Source organism: Abrus precatorius, unplaced genomic scaffold (genome assembly GCF_003935025.1).
Source record: "Abrus precatorius isolate BTA unplaced genomic scaffold, Abrus_2018 Scaffold5, whole genome shotgun sequence".
Taxonomy (NCBI): domain Eukaryota; kingdom Viridiplantae; phylum Streptophyta; class Magnoliopsida; order Fabales; family Fabaceae; genus Abrus; species Abrus precatorius.
In genome coordinates this window covers 16,108,513-16,132,831 of record NW_020874395.1, presented here as the reverse complement: position 1 = coordinate 16,132,831, position 24,319 = coordinate 16,108,513, and the positions used below count along the sequence as shown (strand labels likewise).

At 30.5% G+C, this 24,319-nt stretch overlaps 3 protein-coding genes across 8 annotated transcripts; 2 read left to right on the top strand and 1 right to left on the bottom strand.

Annotated features, from left to right (window-relative positions):
• The first annotated feature begins 9,052 nt into the window (after positions 1–9,052).
• LOC113867772 lies at positions 9,053–15,461 on the top strand. Of its 6 annotated transcripts, none has more exons than XM_027503231.1 (6): positions 9,097–9,228; positions 9,263–9,290; positions 10,598–12,584; positions 13,097–13,333; positions 13,632–14,343; positions 14,730–15,461. In XM_027503231.1, the coding sequence occupies exons 3-6, from the start codon at positions 10,652–10,654 to the stop codon at positions 15,361–15,363; spliced, it is 3,516 nt and encodes a 1,171-aa protein (XP_027359032.1). In that variant the 5' UTR covers positions 9,097–9,228; positions 9,263–9,290; positions 10,598–10,651; the 3' UTR covers positions 15,364–15,461. The 6 variants fall into 6 exon arrangements, with proteins under 6 accessions (XP_027359033.1, XP_027359032.1, XP_027359036.1 ...); XM_027503230.1 differs by lacking the exon at positions 9,263–9,290 and adding an exon at positions 12,781–12,813 and having other exon boundaries at positions 9,100–9,239; XM_027503232.1 differs by lacking the exon at positions 9,263–9,290 and having other exon boundaries at positions 9,053–9,239.
• Positions 15,462–16,292: 831 nt separating this feature from the next.
• On the bottom strand, positions 16,293–20,623 carry LOC113867844 (methyltransferase-like protein 5). Its single transcript, XM_027503340.1, has 9 exons — positions 20,482–20,623; positions 20,339–20,395; positions 19,760–19,857; positions 19,311–19,380; positions 18,957–19,005; positions 18,127–18,215; positions 17,997–18,044; positions 16,864–16,923; positions 16,293–16,626 (listed from the first exon to the last, which is right to left on the bottom strand). Exons 1-9 carry the CDS (start codon positions 20,539–20,541, stop codon positions 16,516–16,518), a joined length of 642 nt encoding a protein of 213 aa, XP_027359141.1. The 5' UTR covers positions 20,542–20,623; the 3' UTR covers positions 16,293–16,515.
• A 1,236-nt stretch (positions 20,624–21,859) lies between these two features.
• LOC113866522 lies at positions 21,860–23,105 on the top strand. Its single transcript, XM_027501352.1, has 2 exons — positions 21,860–21,949; positions 22,089–23,105. Exon 2 carries the CDS (start codon positions 22,175–22,177, stop codon positions 22,760–22,762), a length of 588 nt encoding a protein of 195 aa, XP_027357153.1. The 5' UTR covers positions 21,860–21,949; positions 22,089–22,174; the 3' UTR covers positions 22,763–23,105.
• The last annotated feature ends 1,214 nt before the right edge of the window (positions 23,106–24,319 follow it).

Sequence of the window (24,319 nt, the reverse complement as noted above, 5' to 3'; positions counted from 1 at the left end):
ATATTAATTAATAGGCTTAAATAAATATAGTATGTTTAAATAAGGGCTATTTATTTTATATGAGTGTAAGATTTAAATGAATCAAAAAACAATTCTTAACCATGCAATAATACATGAACAGTTTAGATTAGAAGTTATATAAAGTTAACCACTTATAAAATTATATCACAGAAAAAATTGTCATTTATATCATGGAAAAAATAAACATTAAAATTATCTATACTATTAATTGAATTTAACTTTAATACATTATTAGCATAATTTTTTACAAGGGGTTCTCTAACCCTTAGAGCAATACATATTTGTCACTTCAAGATATACAATGAAACTTTAAACATTGGATAGGATTACAAAATTTAATTAAAAAAATTAATCATTAAATGATAATCAACTAAAATCACTAAGTGTGACTTTTGAAGTAATTATAATAAAAATTAATAATTTATAATTATATAATTATATTGTATATATATATATATATAATTAAATTTATATTAATATCTTCTTCTCTGACCAATTTAACTTTTAATATAAACATTGTAGACCTATACTATGAATTCGATGCATTGTACTAATATTTGATGCAATATTAGTTTCTATTAAAGTTATTTGTTTATATAATTTATCATATTGCTAAATAGACTTGCAATAAACTTAAGGGTTCTCACAATGGTGTAAGTCTCTATTAAATTTTACTACTATGAATTATAAATAGAAATTAATCTTCAGTCTTTTAAACTTGGATACATTATATGATCTTTGACTTTGGGAGAAAAAGAAAAATATGAATTTGCAATATATCTACACTAATAATATCATTTCTATTGGCTAAAGGTCATATACTAATTATAGAAACGAATCTATCATCAAATTATTAGTAAATGACATATTTTGTCATGATTGAAATAAAAATGTGGGTAATTTTTTCAAGTGATCAATAAAGAATAAATTAGAAATGTCTAAATCCAATGATTACGAAAAACTAAAATTTCTAAAACAAGTAAGTATAGTTTAGAATTGTCTCATCAATTTTGTTAGAAAAATAAATATGTTTTAAAGAAGTACAAACAAATAAAGGGAGTAGATGGAGATCATAGAATAAATGAAAAAGACTTTTGTTTTTCTTTGATTGAGTTAATTGAGAATTACAATTTAAATTATGAGGTTGTAAATAAGAGGAATATTAAAACTTTATTCTTTTAAACAAATTCAATTCACTTAAACTATTCGTTTCAAACACTGAAAGTCTCGCACCCTAATTAAAAAGCCCTGTTCGGCCAAGATATTTTTATAGTCTACTTTGAGCTGTGTTTGCATCGTAAATGTACTTTCCACCATATCATTATTCTATTGCGCGTGATACTAAGCATTAAGATAAATGCAGTCTACTCAGCCATGATTTGTTAACGGAAAACGTATTCAATCAAATCATGAAACAGGTGATTTCAATATTATAATTCAAGATAATTCTTTCTCGTAAACCAAATTCCTCTCCTTCATTCATGTATCTTGGCATTTTCCTTTTTAGCATATGAAAATAATGCGATTTGTCAAACTACTAATAGAATCATGCCACGTATATTGTTAGTCATGCTATCTTGACATTATAAAATATTCATATGAGGGCATGTAAGATCATTAATATAATAATCAATATATTAGTTCGGTAAACAATGCTCTTCTGTCTCTTTTTCACTTAAGTAATTCAAGGTTTGAATTCTAAAGGATATAGCACAAACTGTGCAATCATCCTATAGTTGATGATTAGGTTTGGTGTTCACGGTCGTTCTTCGGAACTTGCTTATAATTCAAGGCATTGAATGGTTCTATTAGACTTTAAAAGATTTCATATATAAGCAAAGGTGTATGCTTTCAAGATGAGGTGCCTGATTAATATGACATTCACCAAGGAATATTAAACCTATAAAAAAAGGGTAGGGGGAAGGAGAATTGGGAAATCAATCGATTTCATAATATTGGACTTCAAAGTTAAGAAATTCTTGTTTCGTTACTCATGAAATATTCTAAACTATGCCGTTTTTATTTTTCATTTTTTATATTTTTGTCCAATTAAATTTTTATGCATATCTCCATGTACTTTTCACTTAAAATTAATCTATATTCAGGGCTTGATCAGATAATCCTTTAATATTATATATTTAAATTTCATTTTATAAATAGTATTGTAACTTAATTCCTGATTAACAAAATATTTTTATTCATAAAAACTGAGGAATGTATTATTTTAGTCCATAAAATTATACGTATATGTTAATTTAGCCTCTAAAATTACGAGACAAATTTATAATTCTTAAAATTATTAGAAATTAATTATTTTGATTCTTAAAGTTATAAAATTATTTATTTTAATCTCGAAAGTTATAAATATATGTCAAATAGGTAAAATATATCATAATGATTATAAACTAATTTGCTTCCTGTTTTTGCTATTTAATTGTAGCACGTAAATTTATGATACATTTTTTTAAAATTCTTAAACTACAATTAAAATTCATTCTATGAAATTGTGCGCAATGTGGTAGTTTTATGTAGAGTATTTGCAATGATTAAGGTATATATGTAATTGATACGTTTAGTGTTAGCACTCTTAGTTTCAATAACATCTTTAGAGTAAGCCCTTTTTTTACCAGGAAAGTTGTCAAAATCACAAATGACAAATATTTTTTTAAAATAAAAAAATTGGTTTTATACATTAATATTAAGAGAGGAATTACTAAAGTACTTAGTGTTAATAAAATAATAGATAAATTTAGTATTATGAAAAAAAAAATGAAGTATAGTATCTAAATAAAATTTCTTTTTATTACTTACAATATCTTTAACACTTTTTGATTGCTAGTTTTAAGTATTTTATTTTATTCCCTAATGAAAAAAATGTTAAAGAGTTTTGGAAGAGGTTTGAAAAGAAAAGAAAGGAAGAATTTATTTTTCTTTCTTTTTCTTGAAAATCTCCTTTTCCAAACAACTTTTAACTCTATTTATATATGTGTTTGTGTATGTAAGTATATAGAAAGGGAGAGAGAGAGAGAGAGAATCATGATCATAAACAATCTCGTAGATGATGATAATCATACCAATAAAGTAGGGATGAAAACATGGGATTATGTTGATCGGGTTTGGTTTAGTTTATTAGGAACATAGCTATGGTGATTGTGTGAGGGCATCTGTATTCGTGTGTTGTAATGCAACAAATAAGGGAACGAAGACAAAAGGAAGTGGAAAGAGATGTAGGGAATATATGGTATCTACTGTAGATTTGTGGGCACATGCAAACTCTTACAGGTTTGCGTTACTCCAAGGATTCCAAAAGGAAAATGAACCTTTGAAAAATGCTATTTATTATTAAGAGAACCCAAACAAAAGCTTCCCACCACCACAAGTTTCAAATCCACACAAATCAGCCACAATCTCTTATTATATCACTTTCTCTACTTTTTTTATTACTTTCAGATGTATTACACACACGGGGACTTGAGCCTACCTATCATCATGGTTAAGGCATTGAGTTATTAAGACCAAATAATGCTCAAGTGCTTCATTGTTACAAACGCCAGTTTTTCAAAAGCAGTGGCATGGAATATATAAAAAAAATAGTCACAATACACGTTCAAATTAAATAATGAGTTTTGATCCTTCCATCTTCAGAATTGAATTTGATTATTTAAAAGTAATAGTTTCTTAAAAAAAATTTATACTAAATAGTTATCTTAATAAAAATTGACTACATTTAAATATCTTATTCGTCATGAGATTATTGGATTTCACTATCATTCATCATTTCAATCAAGAGGTTCAACCACGAAAGCTGGAACATATATTTGCTAGCTAAAAAGCAGAAACCAGGAATCCATCATATTTCAAGTTTTCTCGTTCATTCTTTAATAAGGAAAATATTATCCACAAAACTTGAATGTGTAAAAATGCATGCTTTAATTTGTCTAAATCTAATATATAAAGTATAAACTGAACCATGCTGAGTTTTCTCTCACAAGGTGTTGTATATATGGCCATTTATAGATTTTTGTTTAAACTTTATATAATTTGGATATCCAATTAATAAGGTTATTTAGGAGTTCCCTTGCCCATGTACCTAATCAAAATGCATGATTGATCTGTGTCCAGTTAAAAGCCTGTGGATACCTTATTCTAGATATGTGTAACTTAAGATGCTTAAGAAATATTTTGATGTACATGGAATCCATGTTTTGCTTTGGTAGAAGATTTTCTTACAATAAAATAAAAGTAGAAGAAGTCTCTATGGACACTATACATATAATATAATTGGAACAACTGGACTGGGACCTTGGGAACTACAAGGAATGGTCCTGACCCACATGTGGAGAGGAAAATGCAAAATTCAACACTTGGCTTGACTTTAGAAATGAATCTGTTATTATAAAATGTTTATAAGGTCCCATTGATTACTTGGAAATGTGGCAGCATTAATGCGATAGGTCCTCCTTGTCTCATAAAACCAACATCCCCTAGTGCTCTTATAATCTATCTTGGATATGATCTTCTGATTCACTTGATTTTCATCATATAAAGTCTCATTAAGTTAATATCCCAGCTTTAATTTCATTTCTTGTGTGCGCTGTATTGATTAGCAGCGTTCAGCGTCTGCTTTGCATTATTTTATGGCTCAATCATATGTTATGAGGGCCTTTAAGGTTTATATATTTCCATTTATCCAGCGTTTGTATATACAGCAACCAAAGAATAATATTTTATTTGCTTGATTTAATTTTGATGTGATATATGCTGGCATGATTCAATGGCACAGGCCTATAGTGGTTAATTCTCCAATGTTTAATTAAGATTTGTACGAAAATTATGTTTCTATCTGCTTTATCATGTTTCTCGATTAACAATCTTTCCATTATGAAGATTCAATTGTATCACTTGATAATAATTTCTCGATACAAATCAAAATTAACTTCTTTGTACTTTACATTTTAATGCATGATTGATCACTTTAAATTCACTGAGAAAATTTCAACAATATTCAAAAGAATTTAATTTCAAATCTTCTTGCTCTCATTGTATATAAAAAAAAAAAGCATGACATTTAATTTATGGAGAGATTTATAATAATCATTATATAAGAAAAAAGAAAATACCTCTTATCTTCTTCTATACTTAGACGTGTATTTGTGTATGGACTCGACTACAAATTTTAATTTCGATCTTTTTCTATTATATATATATAGGTTTGATCAATTAGTTGTCTAGTCTTGACTCATGAAGCAGCCACATTTGGTCATGCATGACATGACATATACTCTGTCCTTTTCACGTGTCATTAAGATTTCCTTCTCAGATTAATTTGATTGTTTTTTAAATAAAAGTATCATCTCATCATCAAATTTATTTTAAAGAACAAATTGAAACGCAATCTCAACCATACCCATGATGTCATATCCCTCAATGTTTAAATCATTATTTAGAGGTCCACACATGGGTTGGCTTAGTTTATTGGGCATGGAGGTTCAATTATAATATGCCCTCTGTGTTTCGTTAAATTATAAAGAAAACTCAAATATCATACCTTGATAAATAAAAATATCAATCTTATATTACACCTATTTTTATTTATGTAATTTTTTTTAATGGAAGTTGATATATTAGTGTAGATGTTATATATGCTAATAAAAGATGTATTGGAAATATAAGATATTGATGTGTATCACTGCATCATTGGCCTAAATTTATGATAATTATATTGATAAATAAATTTTTGTTACATAATATATGTTAACGAAAGTAAGTATAACAATTAATTTTTTCTGTGTACGTAGTAAGACTTTAATATTTTTAATAAATTTATTTTTTTGATATTTTTATAAGTTTTAAATTATATCAATATAATTTTTATAATAAACATAAAAAATTATTAATTTTCGTACAATTTAAAATTAAATATTTTATTATATTATTTTTTAACTATTATATTGAATTTAAAATATATATATTTTTTAACTTTTTTACTGCATGTTTACAAATGTTTAACTTCTTTAAAATTTAGGATACAAAATAGTTTGATTTCTAAAATTTATTAAACATGTATTTTAAGGTTAATGAATAGTGTAAGAATCAGTATAATTTATAGAAGGGAAAGATTATTATCCTTGTTCAGAGAGAGAGTATAATATATTTATTGTTGTATGTAATTATATTCTGACTATGCTAAAAATAAAATAACAGAACTGTTTTAAAAATAAATTAATTTTAAATTTTACATCTAAAATTAAATTGACAAAAAAAAAATATCTTTCTTAAATTCTAATCAAGCATGATTGATATATTGCTCAATTCAATTCAACATTTTTTTTAATCTACAAATGCGATTCTTGATAGAAAAATACAATGTACATATTCTTCACATTTTCATTTTTTAAGTATCAGTCATTCTATTATTTTATAAATAATTAGTTTTTAATTTGAAAATGCTCTTTTTGTTTTTATTTTACGAATATTTTATACTAATTAAAGTGGCTATAATGAATAATGTTTTACAAAAATTAGATTAAAAAAGTGATATGGATTATAATAAGAATTTGTTCCTTACCATTTTGTGCCTATAAAAATACCTACTCTGCCGTAAAGTATAAAAATTAACTCTTCTTGCATGCATCATGACTTAGGTGATTCTGTTTATTTTACTTTTGATTTTAGCTTCCCACTTTGTTGTGTACTTCTTTATACCTTTCCATGCCTTTAAATGGAGGGCATTGCATTATTTATTTATTTTTATCTACCTCACTATTAAGAATGCGTTCATACGAGTAAGAGTAGCAAGTAAAGGGAAAGTTTTTTTTCTTTTTCAATTGTTCAACTTATTCTCCTAAATAATTTATACCCGATCAATATTAACATTTTAAAAATTATTAGGAATAATAGACTTTCTTGAAGGTTACATAATTATACGAAATTTGCATCAATATATTCTTTTGCATATGCTATAACAAGATGTTATTTAATTTTTTACTTTATAAAATAACATTCATTTCAATCCTTTTATTTTATATAAAATGAAAATGAAAAGTAAAATAAGATAAAAACAAGTATTTTTAGAAAATATTGAACTAAAATAAAATGACATATTATTTATTATTAATTAAAATTTATTAAAAATAAAAAAAATGAAAAAGAAAAGTAAAAAAGAGTGAGACTCACATGATTTTTATAGTTTTTAATAAATTTTAATCAATAATAAAATATACGTGACAAATAATATGTTAAAAAGTGTATTACTAACTTTCTTTGTTCAACAATTAATAAAAAACATATAAATTTAACTGTGTAAATATAGAATACCTCAACACTGGTTAGTTTTTGGTAGCAGTGAAGACTGAAAAAAATAGAAGAGAAAGAAAGATTGGTGGGAATATTGAGGTGGGGATGGTGGTTTTCTTTCACAGATAATTTTCTTTTGAATTGGGAAACCATCGTTGAATGATGAAAATACAATATTATTTGATTGTTTTTCAGTTAACAGCTCGCATTTTAAGAAAGTTAATCTCTATTAAGATATCATAATCTAATTTTGTACTGTTATAGCTGTTGGGTTCACATCATGCATTATTTCTTCCAATTTCACAGGTACTCTTTCAACATCTCAACTTGCCTAACTCATCATCGTGTGAATACAAGCATTCAATATTGTATCATTAGGTCTATAACTATACTTTATATATTTTCTCCACGTGTTCACATTCTTACTATTATTATGCTTTCAAACACATAAATAATTCATTCACCTCATCTCTTTTTTTTTTCTTTTTCTAATGTACTTGTCTAGGATTCAAATATAAAATGTATGCAATTTGAATCACAAGTTAAGTTTCTCACATTTTCATATATTAAATCTTAATAAGACTTTTTCTTTCTTTGGATTTCTTTTTAAAAGCTAAATTAGGTCTTGAATTATTTGAAAATTTATACACAAATTATTATAATTTAAAATTTTGGTAGCAGGTCCTTCAAATTTTAAATTATTTGTAATAACGTTCATGGTCAGATTTTTTCTTAAAATTCCGTTAAGTATACGAATTTATTACACACATTTAAATAGCTCAAGAACTTGCTAACCTTGTGACCTAGTTTTTAAGTTATTTAAAAATTGGTAATTAGGTCCTTCCACTTTATGAAATTCCAAAAAATGTAGCTAGAGATCTAATTTAAAATAATTTAAAAACATATAAGACTTAAGCCAGAGTTAATCATAAAATGTATGCAAATACATTAGCAGAAATAAATAATAATAATAATAAAAAAAAAACGAGCATCTGTAATAAGAAAATACTTTTTGTTTACAAAATTTTTTAAACTTTTTTAATATGTAATTATCATTATCATTATTACCAATTATTTCTTATTTTACTTGCTTTTAGTATAATATGTCTATTAATACTAAATTATTAGATTTAAAAATTATATAATCTTTAGTAAAATATATAAATGTCTGTAAAGGATAAATAGGTACGACATTTTCATGTAACCTTTTGACATAGAAGTTTAACATATAAATCCAAGAAAGAATAAGAGTACACTAGTTATATGACCATTTGACATAGAATGTAGCCTCTAATCTAAGATTTTAACATATATTAAGAAAGAATAAGAGTACACTAGTATATGAATTTTCATGAAAAAGAATAGGATTTTCTTAAAAACTAAATTAAACTCATTTGTTTCAATTTATTCAATATTTTTTTTTATCATTTTTTAGAAATATTTTAAAATATCCTCTATTTTAAATGAATCCCAAACAAACAATTAACCTACTCAATGATATGCAAAAAAAGAAAAATCATAGAAAATGTAAATGGGTGAATACTTTTCCTTCTTTGGTGGGCAAGAGTTTGAATAATTTATTTCGGCTTAACCCAAAATTTAGAGTACTCAATATGGATTTTTGAAGCCCTAAGAGGCTAAGCCCATATTTTGAGCCCAATTTTATGGGCTTATCAATTTGGGCTCCAAAGCCCAGTGGCTGATAAAGCTGAAGCTGAAGCTTTCTGAGCCGAGCAGCTTCACGGTTTATTTAGAAGCAAAGCAAAGAGACAACAACGTTGGCTCATGAATGAAGATAAGGATTTAAAGCCTCGCCATTCATTTCCCTCCCTCCACTTTCATCATCTATCTATCATCAATACCCATTTCGAGTTTCACTACAAAGACTTCATTTTTACACTGTGTTTTTCCCCTTCAAACTTGTGAGTCCAAAATTTCTGTGTTTTTTAATTTGGTCTTTTGAAGTTTCTGAGGTACAGATTCTGCTAAAAACCATGATGGGTCTTTGTTTTCTCTATGCTACTTCTGATGATTGTGTGGATTTTACAGTGCTCTGTTAAAATTGCTTAATTGAGCTTTGGACTCACTTCTTACTGTTGCAAAGTCTCCCCACAGCATTGTTGTTCCACACTGTTCTAAAAATTGAGACAGAATATACTCCCTTTCAGCTTAATTCAATAAAATAATTTTGCTAATTTTGTGCATGACTTGTGTGGTATTTCAATGAATTGAGCTTAGAAAGACTTGTTTTTATTTTTTGGTTCAATTTGTCAACCTGATTGTGTTTTAGACTAATGCATAATTTTTGGGGAGAGGGTTTGAAATTGTTTATACTTGTGGTAATTTTAGCATTTGGTGAGATATAGTATCATGTAATGTTATATTCTGATGGAAATGCTAATATACACAGGCTAATAATATGTGCTATCGTTATTTTGAAATTAACATTTAGATAATTGAACTTGTCACAGAGTTGGATTGTGAAAACCAGACTTTGAAATTCAACAACTCAGTGTTTTGGATTTTGAACGAGGTGAAATAGTTAAAGTTGGAGCTTTAATGCTTCTAAACATCTTGCATGAATAAAGTGATAAGACAAAAGGACCATCATGTAGCTGGAGAAGATAAAGTATTTTAAGAAAAAACTAGGTTCTATTTGATTTACTAAAACGTTTTTTGTTCCTGTTTTCTTTCTTTCATTAATAATTGTATAGATACTATCTTGTATTTGTTTTGTTTCATGTTTTCAAGCATTTGTACAGGAAATGATGAAAACAAAAAATTTTGGTGTTGTTTTCACTGTTTGATGTACAAATTATTTAAATAAAGAGAAATTGGAAACAAGATGACATTATTATAATTGTTAGTGAAAATAAGAAATGATGACCAAACATTTTCTCACACCAAACAGACCCTTGTATTATAAAAAATGGCATTTGTGAAGTTAATTACCCTGCTACACTAAATGGAAATCCTGATATAAAAATTTCCTAGAATTTTTCAGGTTGATTCATTTACTATCTTTCTCACAGTAAATTCATGTGGTGTGATTTTGATGAAATATGTGATTATGCTTGATTTTTTCTGAATATTGATGCTGATATGCTGAGCATGTTTTGTGATGTGATTCATGTGTTTGTAAGATTTTGTTAGCTGAACAATTAAGTTATTTCTATCCAATGCTGCCATTATTTTGTATCCTTATATAATGGCCAACTAGGTACTAAACTTGCTACGTAAGTCCTTACTAACTTTTATAGCCTTCATATGTTTCCTGAAGGTGACAAAGATGAACTGAGTCTGAAATATAACTAAGTTTCACAATTGAAGTAACATGAATCCTTTAATACTATGCTCTGTTGGCAATGTTTCTATTATTCCTGGAGTTACCTATTCAACGAGGAAGAATAACTCTTTAACAAGACTCAGCTTGTCAAGGAGCTCTGTAAAACCTGGATCATCAACTTGGAGATTTCTCTTGCCTTCATTTGTTTCTGGTGGAGTGTTTCCACAGAACAAAAGGGTATGCTCTTTTCATAAGAAGTCTAGAACCTCTATATCAGCCACAGAAACAGATGTAGCTGTGGAGGAATCAGGTTCACCTGTCACAGATGAAGATTCTGGTGAAGTTCCATCAGATGAAGTTGGGATAAGTCAAGATTCATCTCCCAAGTCTGATGCCAACCCTGAGACAGCTAAAACTAAACGTTCAAGATCTACAAGGAGAAGTGAAATGCCTCCCGTAAAGAATGAGGATTTGATTCCCGGGGCAACTTTTACCGGGAAAGTAAAATCTATCCAGCCATTTGGTGCCTTTGTTGATTTTGGAGCTTTCACAGATGGGCTTGTTCATATTTCGATGTTGAGTGATAGCTATGTTAAGGATGTTGCAAGTGTTGTTTCTGTAGGCCAAGAAGTGAAGGTGAAACTGATTGAAGTGAATACTGAGACTCAGCGTATTTCTCTCTCTATGCGTGAAGATGCTGACACCAGTAAGCAACGTAAAGATACACCCACCAATACTGAGAAAGCTGGACCTGGGAAGAGGAACACTTCAAAATCCAGTCCAAGGAAAGATAATGTGATGAAAAGCACAAAATTTGTCCTAGGGCAGGACCTGGTTGGTACTGTGAAGAATATGGCTAGGAGAGGTGCTTTTATATCTCTTCCTGAAGGGGAGGAAGGATTTCTTCCCATATCTGAGGAACCTGATGATGGATTTGGGAATGTTATGGGCAACACTTCGCTGGAAGTTGGCCAAGAAGTCAATGTACGAGTTTTGCGTATCACAAGAGGACAAGTAACATTGACTATGAAGAAGGAAGAAGATGTTGTACATTCCGACACAACATTTACCCAAGGGGTTGTTCATGTTGCAACAAACCCTTTTGTTTTGGCTTTTCGTAAGAATAAGGATATTGCTTCTTTTCTGGATGAAAGGGAGAAAATTGAGAGTGAAGTTCAAACATTGTCCACTGCAGGAATATCAGAAGAAATTAAGGGAACTGTCAAGCAAGGGGAAACTGTATTGGATGTTCCTGATGTGCAGGGTGAACCAGAAAGCAGCAAGTTGACAGATGATGTTCCCTCTGCGGTAAAACAAGATGCTGAAGATGATATTTCTGAAAATAAGGAAGATGTGGGAGCCAGTACATTGAACATTTCCTCAACAACTATTGTGGATGATGAAAGTAACCTAGTCAGCAATGCTTCTATCCCAATGCCAGGTTCAAATGGTGTCATTGAGAAGGAAACAGAGGTAGCGTCTGGAAATTTGGTTCCTGAAGAGGCTTTATCTACTGTAAACGCAATTACTGAGGAAGCTACTCAGACAGATGTCACAATAAGCAATGAAAAAACTGTTGTGGATGATGAAAGTAACCTAGTCAGCAATGCTTCTATCCCAATGCCAAGTTTGGATGGTGTCATTGAGAAGGAAACAGAGGTGGCTTCTGGAAGTTCGGTACATGAAGATGCTTTATCTACTGTAAACCCAATTACTGAGGAGGCTACTCAGACAGATGTCACAATAAGCAATGAGAAAACTGACTCACCTGTTGAAATTGCTAATGAAAATGTAATAGAAAGTGGACTTGATCATATTGTTGCAGAAGGAGAGAAACAATCACAAACTTTTAATGCAAAGGAAGAATTTGCAGCAGCAGCACCAACCGAAAGTGATGCAGTTGAATTTAGCCCTGATAAAAATAGTGCTATTGCAGAGTTGGATATTACATCTAGTGCACCCGCAACCCAGGAAACTGCAGGTTCTTTTTAATCGATCTCACACTCTCTCTGCTATATCTATATATCTATCTGTCTGTCTATTTCTCTCTCATTTATATTTACATACAGAAATGCTGATTTTAAGTCTAAAATCAAACATATTTTCCGCAATAAGATGCATGTACCAGAGCCTTCTAATTAATTTATCAAATAATATTTCCTTTGCATCACAAGCAGATGACAATGTTGGAACTATTCCTGAGAATAAAGGTTATGCTTCCACTTTCTATTTGCCCACTTCATTTTGGTTAAAATGAACAGGAATTTGTAGCAAGTTTTCCTAAATTGAGGTTTTTTTTTTTTTTTATATATATACATCATATATCACATGATATTGCATCCCTTTCATTTCCAATGTGATGCCAATCAATTAGTTTTATCATTTATCTAACTGAAGAAATTGAGCCCTATATGGCTTATGTAACACAGTTTTTCTTTCTCCGTCTACTGTTATAAAAGGAGTGTTCTTGAAATGTTAATCCTCTATCAACAGATGTAAAAGGAGAAAATGATCAAGTTCCTGCTCCTGAAAGTTCTGCCACTGAAGTAGCAACAACCTCCATTGATGATCCCAAAGAAGTAGTAGAAAAACAAACACCTGCCACAGACAATGAAAATTCTTATACCTCACAGGTTGAAGATAAAGAGGTTGCAATTGTATCTGAGAAAAGCAGCAGTTTATCTGATTCTAATGGACAATCTGGAATTACTAATTCAGGACAAAGCTCAGGTAAAGGTTTAAATTTCATCTTATTTTCATCCTATTTCATTTCACACTTTTCTGCATCAAACTGAAGTATGTTAGCCAGACTTTGAGCACATACATCTTGGACTGACTAATGGAGGTGCACTGCAATTCCATGTTGATCAATGGCATTGCCTTTGGGGGAATTAAATTATGACAATTATTATTAACAATACTTTACATTCATGATATTTCTTGGTTTTCCACCCTATTGAATTTTCTTTGCATTCTTACATATGATTTCCAATAGTTAAAAGATCTGCCCCTTTTCTTTGGATTGCAGCAACTATATCACCTGCACTTGTGAAACAACTTCGGGAAGAAACAGGAGCCGGAATGATGGATTGCAAAAAGGCTCTATCAGAGACTGGTGGGGACATTATTAAAGCACAGGAGTACCTTAGGAAAAAAGGCTTATCAAGTGCAGAAAAGAAAGCCAGTAGGGTAACTGCTGAAGGAAGGATAGGTTCTTACATCCATGATAGTAGGATAGGTGTTTTGGTAGAAGTAAATTGTGAGACAGATTTTGTCTCCAGAGGTGAAATTTTTAAAGAGCTTGTTGATGACATAGCCATGCAAGTGGCTGCATGCCCTCAAGTAGAGTACCTTGTTCCTGAAGATGTTCCTGAGGAAATCGTTAACAAAGAAAAAGAGATAGAAATGCAGAAAGAAGATCTCTTGTCAAAACCGGAGCAGATAAGATCAAAGATTGTTGAAGGGAGGATAAGAAAAAGACTTGAGGACCTGACATTGCTTGAGCAGCCCTACATTAAGAATGATAAGGTAGCAGTGAAGGACTGGGTCAAGCAAACTATTGCAACTATTGGAGAAAATATTAAAGTTAAGAGGTTTGTGCGGTTCAACCTTGGAGAGGGTTTAGAGAAGAAAAGCCAGGATTTTGCAGCAGAAGTAGCTGCACAAACTGCAGCAAAACCAGCACCTACACCAGCACAAGAGCAACCTGCTGTTGCAGAAGCCAAGGAGACTGAGCAAACGTAAGTAGTTCAGTGATTTCTTACTTATTGAGTTATTTAATTGTTAAATTTAGGTGATTAGTTACTGGAATGGGATTATTTAAGATTTGGAAACAGGCACTGAAATTGGCATAATTATGCCAAAGTAGACATCATCTTGGTGGTAGCGTTAAATTGTGTCTTCACCACTCTATTATTACATTTAATATTACATTTCTAGCATGTGTTTACACCATCCTTCCTTGCATACACAGTTACACACACGCATCTTTAAATTATTCATCACTTGGGTGAAACTTAAATCGAAGGTGTTGAGTTACTGGCATGTGTGACTGTGAATGTCAGTTGTACATATACGCTAAATTTGCATAGCTGCAAATCTTAATTTGTTCAACATTCTGCTGCAGGCAATCAACAGTAACAGTCTCAGCCGCGTTGGTTAAGCAATTAAGGGAAGAAACTGGAGCTGGGATGATGGACTGTAAGAAAGCTCTAGCTGAAACTGGAGGGGATCTTGAAAAGGCCCAAGAATACCTCAGAAAAAAGGGTCTCTCAACTGCCGACAAGAAATCCAGCAGGCTAGCAGCTGAAGGCAGAATTGGTTCATACATTCACGATTCACGCATCGGAGTTCTAATTGAAGTGAACAGTGAAACTGACTTTGTGGGTAGAAGTGAAAAATTCAAAGAATTGGTTGATGATCTTGCAATGCAGGTTGTGGCCTGCCCACAGGTGCAGTTTGTATCCATTGAAGATATTCCAGAGACTACTGTGAACAAAGAAAAGGAACTGGAGATGCAGAGAGAGGACCTTCTTTCAAAACCAGAGAACATCAGAGAAAAAATTGTTGAGGGAAGGGTCTCAAAGAGGCTTGGAGAGCTTGCTCTTCTTGAACAGCCTTTTATTAAGGATGACAGTGTTTTAGTTAAAGACTTGGTGAAGCAAACTGTAGCTGCTATTGGAGAGAACATTAAAGTGCGGCGTTTTGTTCGGTTTACCCTCGGGGAGACGACTGAAAAAGAAACAACAATACCAGCATAACTTTAGGATAAGTGCTATGAAGCAAGAATGGTAACAAGGGAATCCATATACATGTTACAAACGCATATGAAGGAGTATGTGGAAGGGAGAGACTAATGTTGGAAACAGCAATTGATTCTTATTCTTCATAATAACCAAATGTGCAATCGGCAGGGACACATTTTACTAATCTGTATCTACATTGAGGATACACGAGGACAAAATTTTGTGTCAATTCTCTACAGTTTGTATGTTAAAAAATATTGGTGGATGCATTTTTGAATTACGAGTTTCATTAAGTTTTGAATTACTATTATCTTTAATTCTTGGCTCATTTCTTCTCATGTAAATGATCAATCCTTTTTAAAACTGTGTAAGGAATTGTTGCTCCTTGCATTTAGAATGATGGTATAGCTGAATTAATTGATAAGATGCTTATTATTCTTCTTTCTATGGATAAGCAATAAGTTTTGTTTTTTAATAATCTCTTCAATCACAAAGTTCATGGAGCTTTCTGCTATTTAAAACTGGAGTCCAAATTGGCATGACATCTTGTGCTATACGTTATACGCGTTTGAAATACATCACATATAACATACATATGGAAATTGTGCCTAGAGCATGCTCAAGAATTGGTTTTTTTTTTTCCTTGCACAAAAATAAACACTTTTTTTCGATAGCTCTCTTGATATGTTCCACTAAGAATTACTATATTTTGTCTGAAGAGCTAACATGGTCGTGAAATTCCTATGCTCCTCATGTGGGGCTAAGTAACTTTTTTTATAACCTTGTCTTGTGATTGTTATGATAACAAGATCCTATGCATCTTGGTGCAATGGATTATTAAAAACAGCACCATATTTCATAATCAGATAAATGTTTAAAACGGATTGTTAAAATCCAACTTCAGGAAGATGCTCTATGATAGTAGACATAGCACGCAACTTTCTCAACTATTGAATTTATAGATACATACAACTACAGAAGTGGCATCACCCCAGTTTAACATGCAAGAGCTTGTAACAGAGAGAGAGAGAGAGAGAGAGAAAGAGAGAGAAGGAAAAAAAAAAAAAGAACAGAAATAAGATTTCTATATTTTTAGGTACCTAAAAAATTTTCCTTTTAGTTTGTAATCTTATTCATCTATTCCAATACACATAATCCTTGAATGCATCAAATACTTCTGCTTTGATGACTTGCAGGTACAAAACGCCAGAGGTCCACAGCAATATCCACCTCCTTCTTCTTATGAAATTTGTACAATTTCGGTACATCAAATCGAAGCTGCCAAAGCATGAAAACAAAATTAGACTTCAAAAGCAAGAGTCAGGTAAATTGCATTGTGGTCGGTTTCTACATAAATAATTGGAATAAGAAAACTGAACAGGTAGATATGTTAAGTGAAATGTAAGAACTTGGGCATGGTTCAAATCAAAGTTAAACCTGGCTTATATAAAGGAAAATTTAACTTTTATTATAGTGCTAAAAAACATAGTCAAATATGAAGTAAACTACACTCACCTCACATAGAACTTCAGCAGTGCTAGCATTGAAATCCCTTAAGGCCGTTCGTTTCACATGCTGCAATCAGATAAAATTGAAACATGGTGTATTGTCACATAAGAGGAAAAAAATCATATCATACTGTTGAGAAGCCCCATGGAATTACAGATTACATGCAAACTCGTGCTTATGCAATATGCATAAATAAAACATAAAATAACAAAGCAATTGGTGAGAAGAAAAAGACATATTGGTAGTTTTTGTATTTTGTAGAACTGAGTTCTCATTGTGAGAAAATTTCCCTGTATAAGATAGACTTCTAAAATGCTTTAACAGGAATTTTATCTAAATATGTATCAGATAATAAATCAACATATAGAAAAAGGAGGATAGTTCAAGGAAAAATTAGTTACTAAATTGTTAAAGAAACGAAGGCAAGAATGCAAAAGTACAAACAATAATTATGCCATACCACATCTCTTTAGACTTTAAATGATTAGCCAAGTCAGTAGACAGTAAACAACTTCATATAGTGATATGACAACTTGGGGCAGGATTGGGTTATGATGTTGGTACACTTGTTTTAACTTTTTCCTATGATAAATTAAGTACAAAGGACATGTTTTGTTTAACTTATTTAGCCAACATTGGTGAAAAATCGCAACTGGCAAAACTACATGTTTTGTTTAACTTATTTAAAGAAAATAATAATTTGCTTATAGTTTCCTGAGAAAAACTGAAAGGAGAAAAAAAGACACGGCTTTTTTCCAAAATTACTTTATGGCTAAAATTTCAGACTAAGCCAACAACCTGAGCATTCTACTTGTTATAGTCTAAAAACTATCATTATTAAATGTAATGCTAAGCCAGATCCAAAAAACTAATTTGGAGGAAGGATAGAATAAGTTCCATACAACAATGCCACACTCTCATGAAAATCTAAATGAAAAGGTTCAATAAAATAACACTAGTGGCATCCTTGTGGAATGGGAAGGTTATTAGCTATTGTCCTGATATACCTTCTGTGATTAAAAACAACATATATGACGCAGGAGATAATAAGTCAAAATTTGCTTGGGCACACAGTGATGCAGACGGCAGACCTCAATCACCCAATCTAATACTTAGAATTTAAAATGAAAATGACTTACATCTCTTGTTGAAGTCTTATGCAAGGAATAAACAGCTTGAGAAGCAACCTGACAAGGCAATATATGGTGTGGTAATATTAGAATTCCCATCAATCATACGTTTATAAGCAGCATCAATGTTATTGCTTACCTTCAAAGCAACAAGGAGAAAATCCAAATCTGCACCCTTTTTTCGAGTACCAAATGGAGGATTCATTATAACTGTATCAACAATTGGACCTAGAGAAAATACCAAGATAACCATTATGAATTTGTTACAGAAAAAAATTCAGCAATAGATAAATATAGAGTTAGAATTGATTTCCAAGCCAACTTTCCCCTTAAAGCAATGACTAGATCACATGATCATGTTTTTTAGTAACAACAATATCATATAAATCATGGGATACTTGTAACTAGCTTACAATATAAATCATATAATGATGGCTAAAAAATATACCCATTGCTGTTGAAATTAAGGACTCAATTCACAAAATATACCCAGGCAACAAGCCTTCATTCAAAGTGTTGTTGCTCCATATACCAATAATTACAAAATATAAAAATAAAAGTGCCAAGATCGACATCATTAAACTCATTTTTTAAGACCATAAATTTCAACTACAAATTCAAAGCAAAACCAGATAGGTGTCATTAAAAGGATAGTGTTCAAACATTAACCGATTTCCCACAAAACATAACACCTGATACAAAGAAAAAGCCCTTGATAAATCAAAATAATAATAAAAATAAGACAATTTTATTTCAAAGCTTGTGCATCTTGAAAGCAACTGGTATCATATGAAGTGGAATTCAAGTGCTTATAAACTTGTTTAGATGCCATTCTATAATTTTTCAAAGATAATTGCTAGCACCAAAAAATAGTTTTGCTTCATGTACCACAAAAAAGAAAGTCAGGTTCAAGACACAAACTTGTACAATGTTATGGTATCATAAGATGAAGATGATGTGAAAAGCTACCTCTCCATCCCAAGTCCAAGACATTAGACTGAATAAAATCCATGTCCACCTGCAGTTTTTGTGTCAATTATTACTAGCCCACTTTAACATAATTATTGCATTCAATAAAAAAAAAGGTCTATTTATTGCATCTAGAGCATGCTATAACCACTTTTCATCTCTTCTTATTCCATTAGAACATTAATACATTGATCTGAGAATCTGAATATTTTCCATACAACATCACTCTTTTATGTTTGAAATCCAAAATATATCAAACATTACTAATATTCTTTTTCTCAAACAAGAAACTTGGCTATCAAGAAAAGAAACCTATAAGCTCATTTACCATAATAATCAGCAGAAAGACAATACCTCAAGTTCCTCAGCATTAAGAGATGCTACTTCAAGAGATTCAGGATCAATGTCAATGCCAAGAACATGTCTGATCAATGCTAAGAAAAATCAAGAGAATATTAGATCTAGTAATACAAAAACATCTTATGTGATTAAAAAAAGTATTTGGTGCACTATTTTGCTAAACAACAATTTGAATTTTGGAACTTTAGATTTGATTCAAAAAGGACGAATTCCAAGTGACCATGTCTATGAAATGGTGAATGGTTTAATAAAATAAAAATCCATTCAAGACGGTTCCTACACATTACTGGTTCAAAATTTAGAATAAGTATTATTAATGTAATTCTAATGTTGGCTTTGATTTAGGTAGCAATAGCATTAAAAAAGTAAGAGAATGAGAAGCGAAAAAGAAGACAAACTGGTATAAGATCCCACAAGAGTGAGCAGTGAAAGATATAACTCACTCTGCGCTCAAAAGTGCAGCTGCAACACCTAATGTACCACAACCGCATCCAAAGTCAGCCACAACTTTGTTGCTCACATCCTCAAAAGAATTCTCTGCCTGATTCTCGAGAAACACAAAGGAAACAGAACTTTAACAATGTGGAAATTACTATTACTATAACTATTTTCACACTAAACTCAAAAACCATACGCATCCCTAAACATTTTGCAAATCCACACACACACGTGCACGCCATTGGATCAATTTACTACAATACCCTCCCCAATAACGTTGCAGATGATTTACCAAATTACAGAGAATTGCAAGCAAATATTCGAAATGCTACCTTAAAACCCCACAAATAGTTGAAATTGTTACAAACAAGAAGTTGACAAACACGAAAGGATGCATTTGCATATATTAGTATGGTGAACTTGCATGAATAAACATATGTTAAAAAATACCCATTAACAAGCACGAGAAGAGGAACATTGGATAAGGCAAAAGAATCAAACTTTAACATGATTGATGAGTATAGTTAGAAGGGGCATAGAAGGAGTGAAATATGAAAAACTGGGAAAAGAGAAAGAGGGAGCACAGTGAAAAGCATTCGAGAAGCGATATGGGGTCCCGTAGGGTACTGTTCAAGCTCCACCTGCCATAATCCACAGACACAAGCGAGTGAATGATTCTTCACAACTGTGGTAGAGAGAGAGAGAGAGAGAGAGAGAGAGAGGAAACCTTAGGGTGAGGGAATTGCTGAAGATGAGAAAGGAAGCCTTCCAACTGCTTCAGCTTCATTTTTCCGGCGATGCAAAACCAAATTTTGGTTCACTTCCATCTTCTTCTACCTCTGTTCTCCTTCTTTATTCTCAGCTTCCACCATCTCATAAGGCCCAGCCCATTCAAACTCCCCAAAAATATACTCCAATTGGGCCATTTCAGATAATTGTGGTATCTTCTATTAGTTTGGTCACACTTAATTTTGGTTTTTTTTTTTTCCCATAAAGGTAATGTTTTTTCCATTCAAAGTTGATATTTTTGGGAAGAATGTTTAATCTTCGCCATACCTGACTTGAAATTGTGAGAGCACTTTGTATCACAATTTTATTGCATGTATATATATTATTTTTTATAAAAGTATTAACACCAGTCCTTACAACTAAGTAATTAATAATTTTGTTAAAATAAAAAATATTACAATTTTATAATTTTAATATAATAAATATCTCATTTTTAATAAAAAATTATTTTTAAATGTTTAAAATCAATCTTAAAAGTTAATGTTAATAAAATTTTATTTTTAAAATATACTTATGTATTAAGTTGGAGAATTAACTAATCAATTAAATAAATAATTTTTTTTTATCTAAATTGAAAGTACCATTTATTGAAAATAGAAATCATTATAGGCAGTTCTCATTCCGAAGTTTAACTTTTTTATAAAACCCACGTGTATATTCTATTAACCATCATAAAGATTATTGTCTTATAAAGTGAGAAAATATTTATTTTAATTATTATATTATTATCTTTTTTATTGAAAATTTCTATTATTGATGGAAATTATTAAAAATTTAAAATAATACAAAATAAACTATTTTCAAAAAACTAAATGCACTTAATTTCTGTCAGTGACTAGGTATATTTGATATTTTTCAGAAAAAGCTGTACTGTTTATGAAATTGTATTTTTAAAAGGGAACATGCATATAATAGAGAAATTTGAACAATGGATTGAACTCGTTCATTTCTATTTGCATAACTACAATATTTACATGAAATTTACAATTAATTACAATATATATAATTTAGAATTAAAAATATAATTAATTATAATTAAACATCAATAAAATAGAAAAAAAGAGATATTATTGTGTTGTGTTATCTACTAGATCTAGATATAAAAATCAAATTGAGAGGTGCATATAAGTATAACTAGTCGAACGAATCAAGCAAAAGAGAAGAAAAGAAGTCTTGGATGAAAAACGAAGCAAAGCCGCATCGGAAATATATTGGAGAATTAAATGCGATTCTGCGGAAGAATAACGCTTCCCCTTACAATGCAAACATTCTATAATTTGTGTATTTATATGTTTACTATAAGAACCCAACTGAGCATACGAAGAGGGCCATTTGATTATTCTATGTGAAGTGGCGGAATAGAGTGATCAAAGAAAATCGTTTATCTCGTCAAGTTTTGTGGGGAGGTACATATCTTCTTCATATATGTTTTTTTCATTATTGGTTTTTCATTTATGTTGCATGTTCTAGAAATTGAGCTAAGTACTCCTAATTAATACAAATACACAAACATGGGAAACGGTCATGGATGCTTTTGTCTTGTAGGAAATGGATGTTATTCTTACCATATACAACTAGGAAAATATGTAGCCATTGACTTGAAAGAAAAGCAAATTGAGCAATTACCAGATATGGGAGGAATAAAAGAAACATGGGAAATGTCATATAAAGCAGAAAATGGATCAATTTCTAGACTCTTATTAATCAAGACCAAAAGAACACCACAAGATTACAGAAGTCCTGGTTTAGAGGAGTTACAGATTAAAATCAGTGACTTTATTACAAGCTTTTCCATTTCGGTACTGAAAGATGAGGCTGGTCTTCTTTACGTAAATTTGCCACAATCGACGCTACCTTTTACAAGAAAGACAAGCTATGTATTAAGTAGCGTTTTAGAAACGGATGTTTATAAGTATGAATCTGCAACAAGGACGCGTCTTATAGTTAAGGAGGAGTGGAAGAAAATGAGAGGGAATGAATTAATGCCTTTCATGGCGACCGTGGCATTCTATTATACTTACGGAACATATATTGGCCTTTCTATTGTGATTTATATTAGGGTTTCAGATGATGGGTATTTGGATTTGGATGTGGATGGCCCTATCCAACACCCTACTTCTGCATTGTTTTACATGTTTGATGAAGTTACTAGAACCGGCCTTTGGAAGCCCACCATGTGTCCTCATTGTGCTGCTGTTAAGAAGCAACGTAGCAAGTAGCAGCATGTTCTCACAATCTGACATTGAAGGAAGTGACAATTCTCTACCAACAAAATTTCATGGCCACACTCATAGTGGAAGGAAGAAGCGTTCTTGCAAATGATGGTGCCATTAGTGACAATAATAACCAAAATTTATATGTGAAGCGACTTATTCTGGGAAGAGAATGAGGTATTTTGTTTGTACTTTCTTTTTCCTTCCCTTCTTTCAGTACAAGGTGGGTTGTATTTGTATTTGGTCGAGAAATTTATTTGTATAATATATATAATTAAGAGAAAAAAAAAAGGAAAGAGAGAAGTGAACTTAGTTAAGTGCAATTTGCTTCTCAAATTGCCATTATAGGGTAGATTTTAAAAAATTTATGGATCTAAGATTAGTCAAGGACTCATGGTTGAGAAAGACGAGTTCCCTTTAAAAGATCATAGATCCAAAATGCGACTTCCCTTAAAACAATACATGTTTAGTATTAATTTTAATGGTATTTTAAGGAGTGGTAATATTGACGACGATTTATATTGGGCAAAAGTTATTATATGGTAAATTACGACTTGTTTTTTTTTAAGAGAAGTTTTATTTCAGAAAAACAAACACACTGAGTAGTCACAATTGCTAAACAGGACTTCAAATTTTTGTTTAACAAATCGTTATTTTAATCACTGACTCTTAATCCTAAAAAAAAAAATACCATGAAAGTTATATTTAAGATGCAAAACTTTCAAAGGGATGTTATGTTTCTAACAGCTTATCCTATATCAATAAATTTGTAAAAATTTATACTATTACGGTAATTTGGAATTAAGATTACACTACAATGATAAAAAAAAAACCATAGAGAAGAATAGATAAAATGATTAAATACGTTAGAAATAGATAAAATAAATAAATTTTAAATAAGATATATAAAAGGTATATTTAAGAATAATTTAATTCTATTTTATCAAAATTACTGCCACCTCGTATAAATTTTTTAAGGCTAAATAGTTTTTATCCCTTTATTTTAACACAGCAAAAAAAAAAATGTAGAAGAAAGGTGTATCTCTATCCAACACTTTATAAACTACACCCAATAATTACCGATCCTAATTTGTCATTACAATCATAATTTGTCAAGTTGCATGTCATAGAAGGAGGTGTATTCTCTTCCTCATTCAAATATAAAAGAAAATGCTAACAAATGTTGTTAAGTTTTGTTAAATAATTCAAATAAAACGAAAAAAAAATTTTTTTTATAGTTTTTAATGTAAAGTTTACAATTAAAGAACTGGGCAAATCTATTAGGATTGACTTGAAAAAAGAAAGATTGAGGAATATAAATTAAAATGAGATAAAGGAACGTGATTGGTGGTTTCCATTCTAATTTTGAGATTTTATGAATTCTAGAACTTAATGTTTGCTTAATTAAAACATTTTAAGTGATTATGTTCTAATTTGAAGAAAATATTTGTTGAATTAAGAAATTGATTTTCAATTATATTAAAATTGAACTTTTAATTACACTTTTAAGACTTTAATTAGAATAAAAATTTAAGTTATTTAAGTAAAAATTAAGTGAACTGG

Bases quoted from the DNA above. Each gene is read 5' to 3' on its own strand.
- LOC113867772 (XM_027503230.1), top strand. From the start codon at position 10,652: ATGAATCCTTTAATACTATGCTCTGTTGGCAATGTTTCTATTATTCCT. The intron at 12,585-12,780 runs GTTCTTTTTAAT...CATCACAAGCAG, and splicing joins CGCAACCCAGGAAACTGCAG to ATGACAATGTTGGAACTATT. The intron at 13,334-13,631 runs GTAAAGGTTTAA...TTTGGATTGCAG, and splicing joins TAATTCAGGACAAAGCTCAG to CAACTATATCACCTGCACTT.
- LOC113867844 (XM_027503340.1), bottom strand. From the start codon at position 20,541: ATGAAGCTGAAGCAGTTGGAAGGCTTCCTTTCTCATCTTCAGCAATTC. The intron at 20,396-20,481 runs GTTTCCTCTCTC...GGATTATGGCAG, and splicing joins AGCAATTCCCTCACCCTAAG to GTGGAGCTTGAACAGTACCC. The intron at 18,216-18,956 runs GTAGCTTTTCAC...TATTTTCTCTAG, and splicing joins CTTGGACTTGGGATGGAGAG to GTCCAATTGTTGATACAGTT.
- LOC113866522 (XM_027501352.1), top strand. From the start codon at position 22,175: ATGGGAGGAATAAAAGAAACATGGGAAATGTCATATAAAGCAGAAAAT.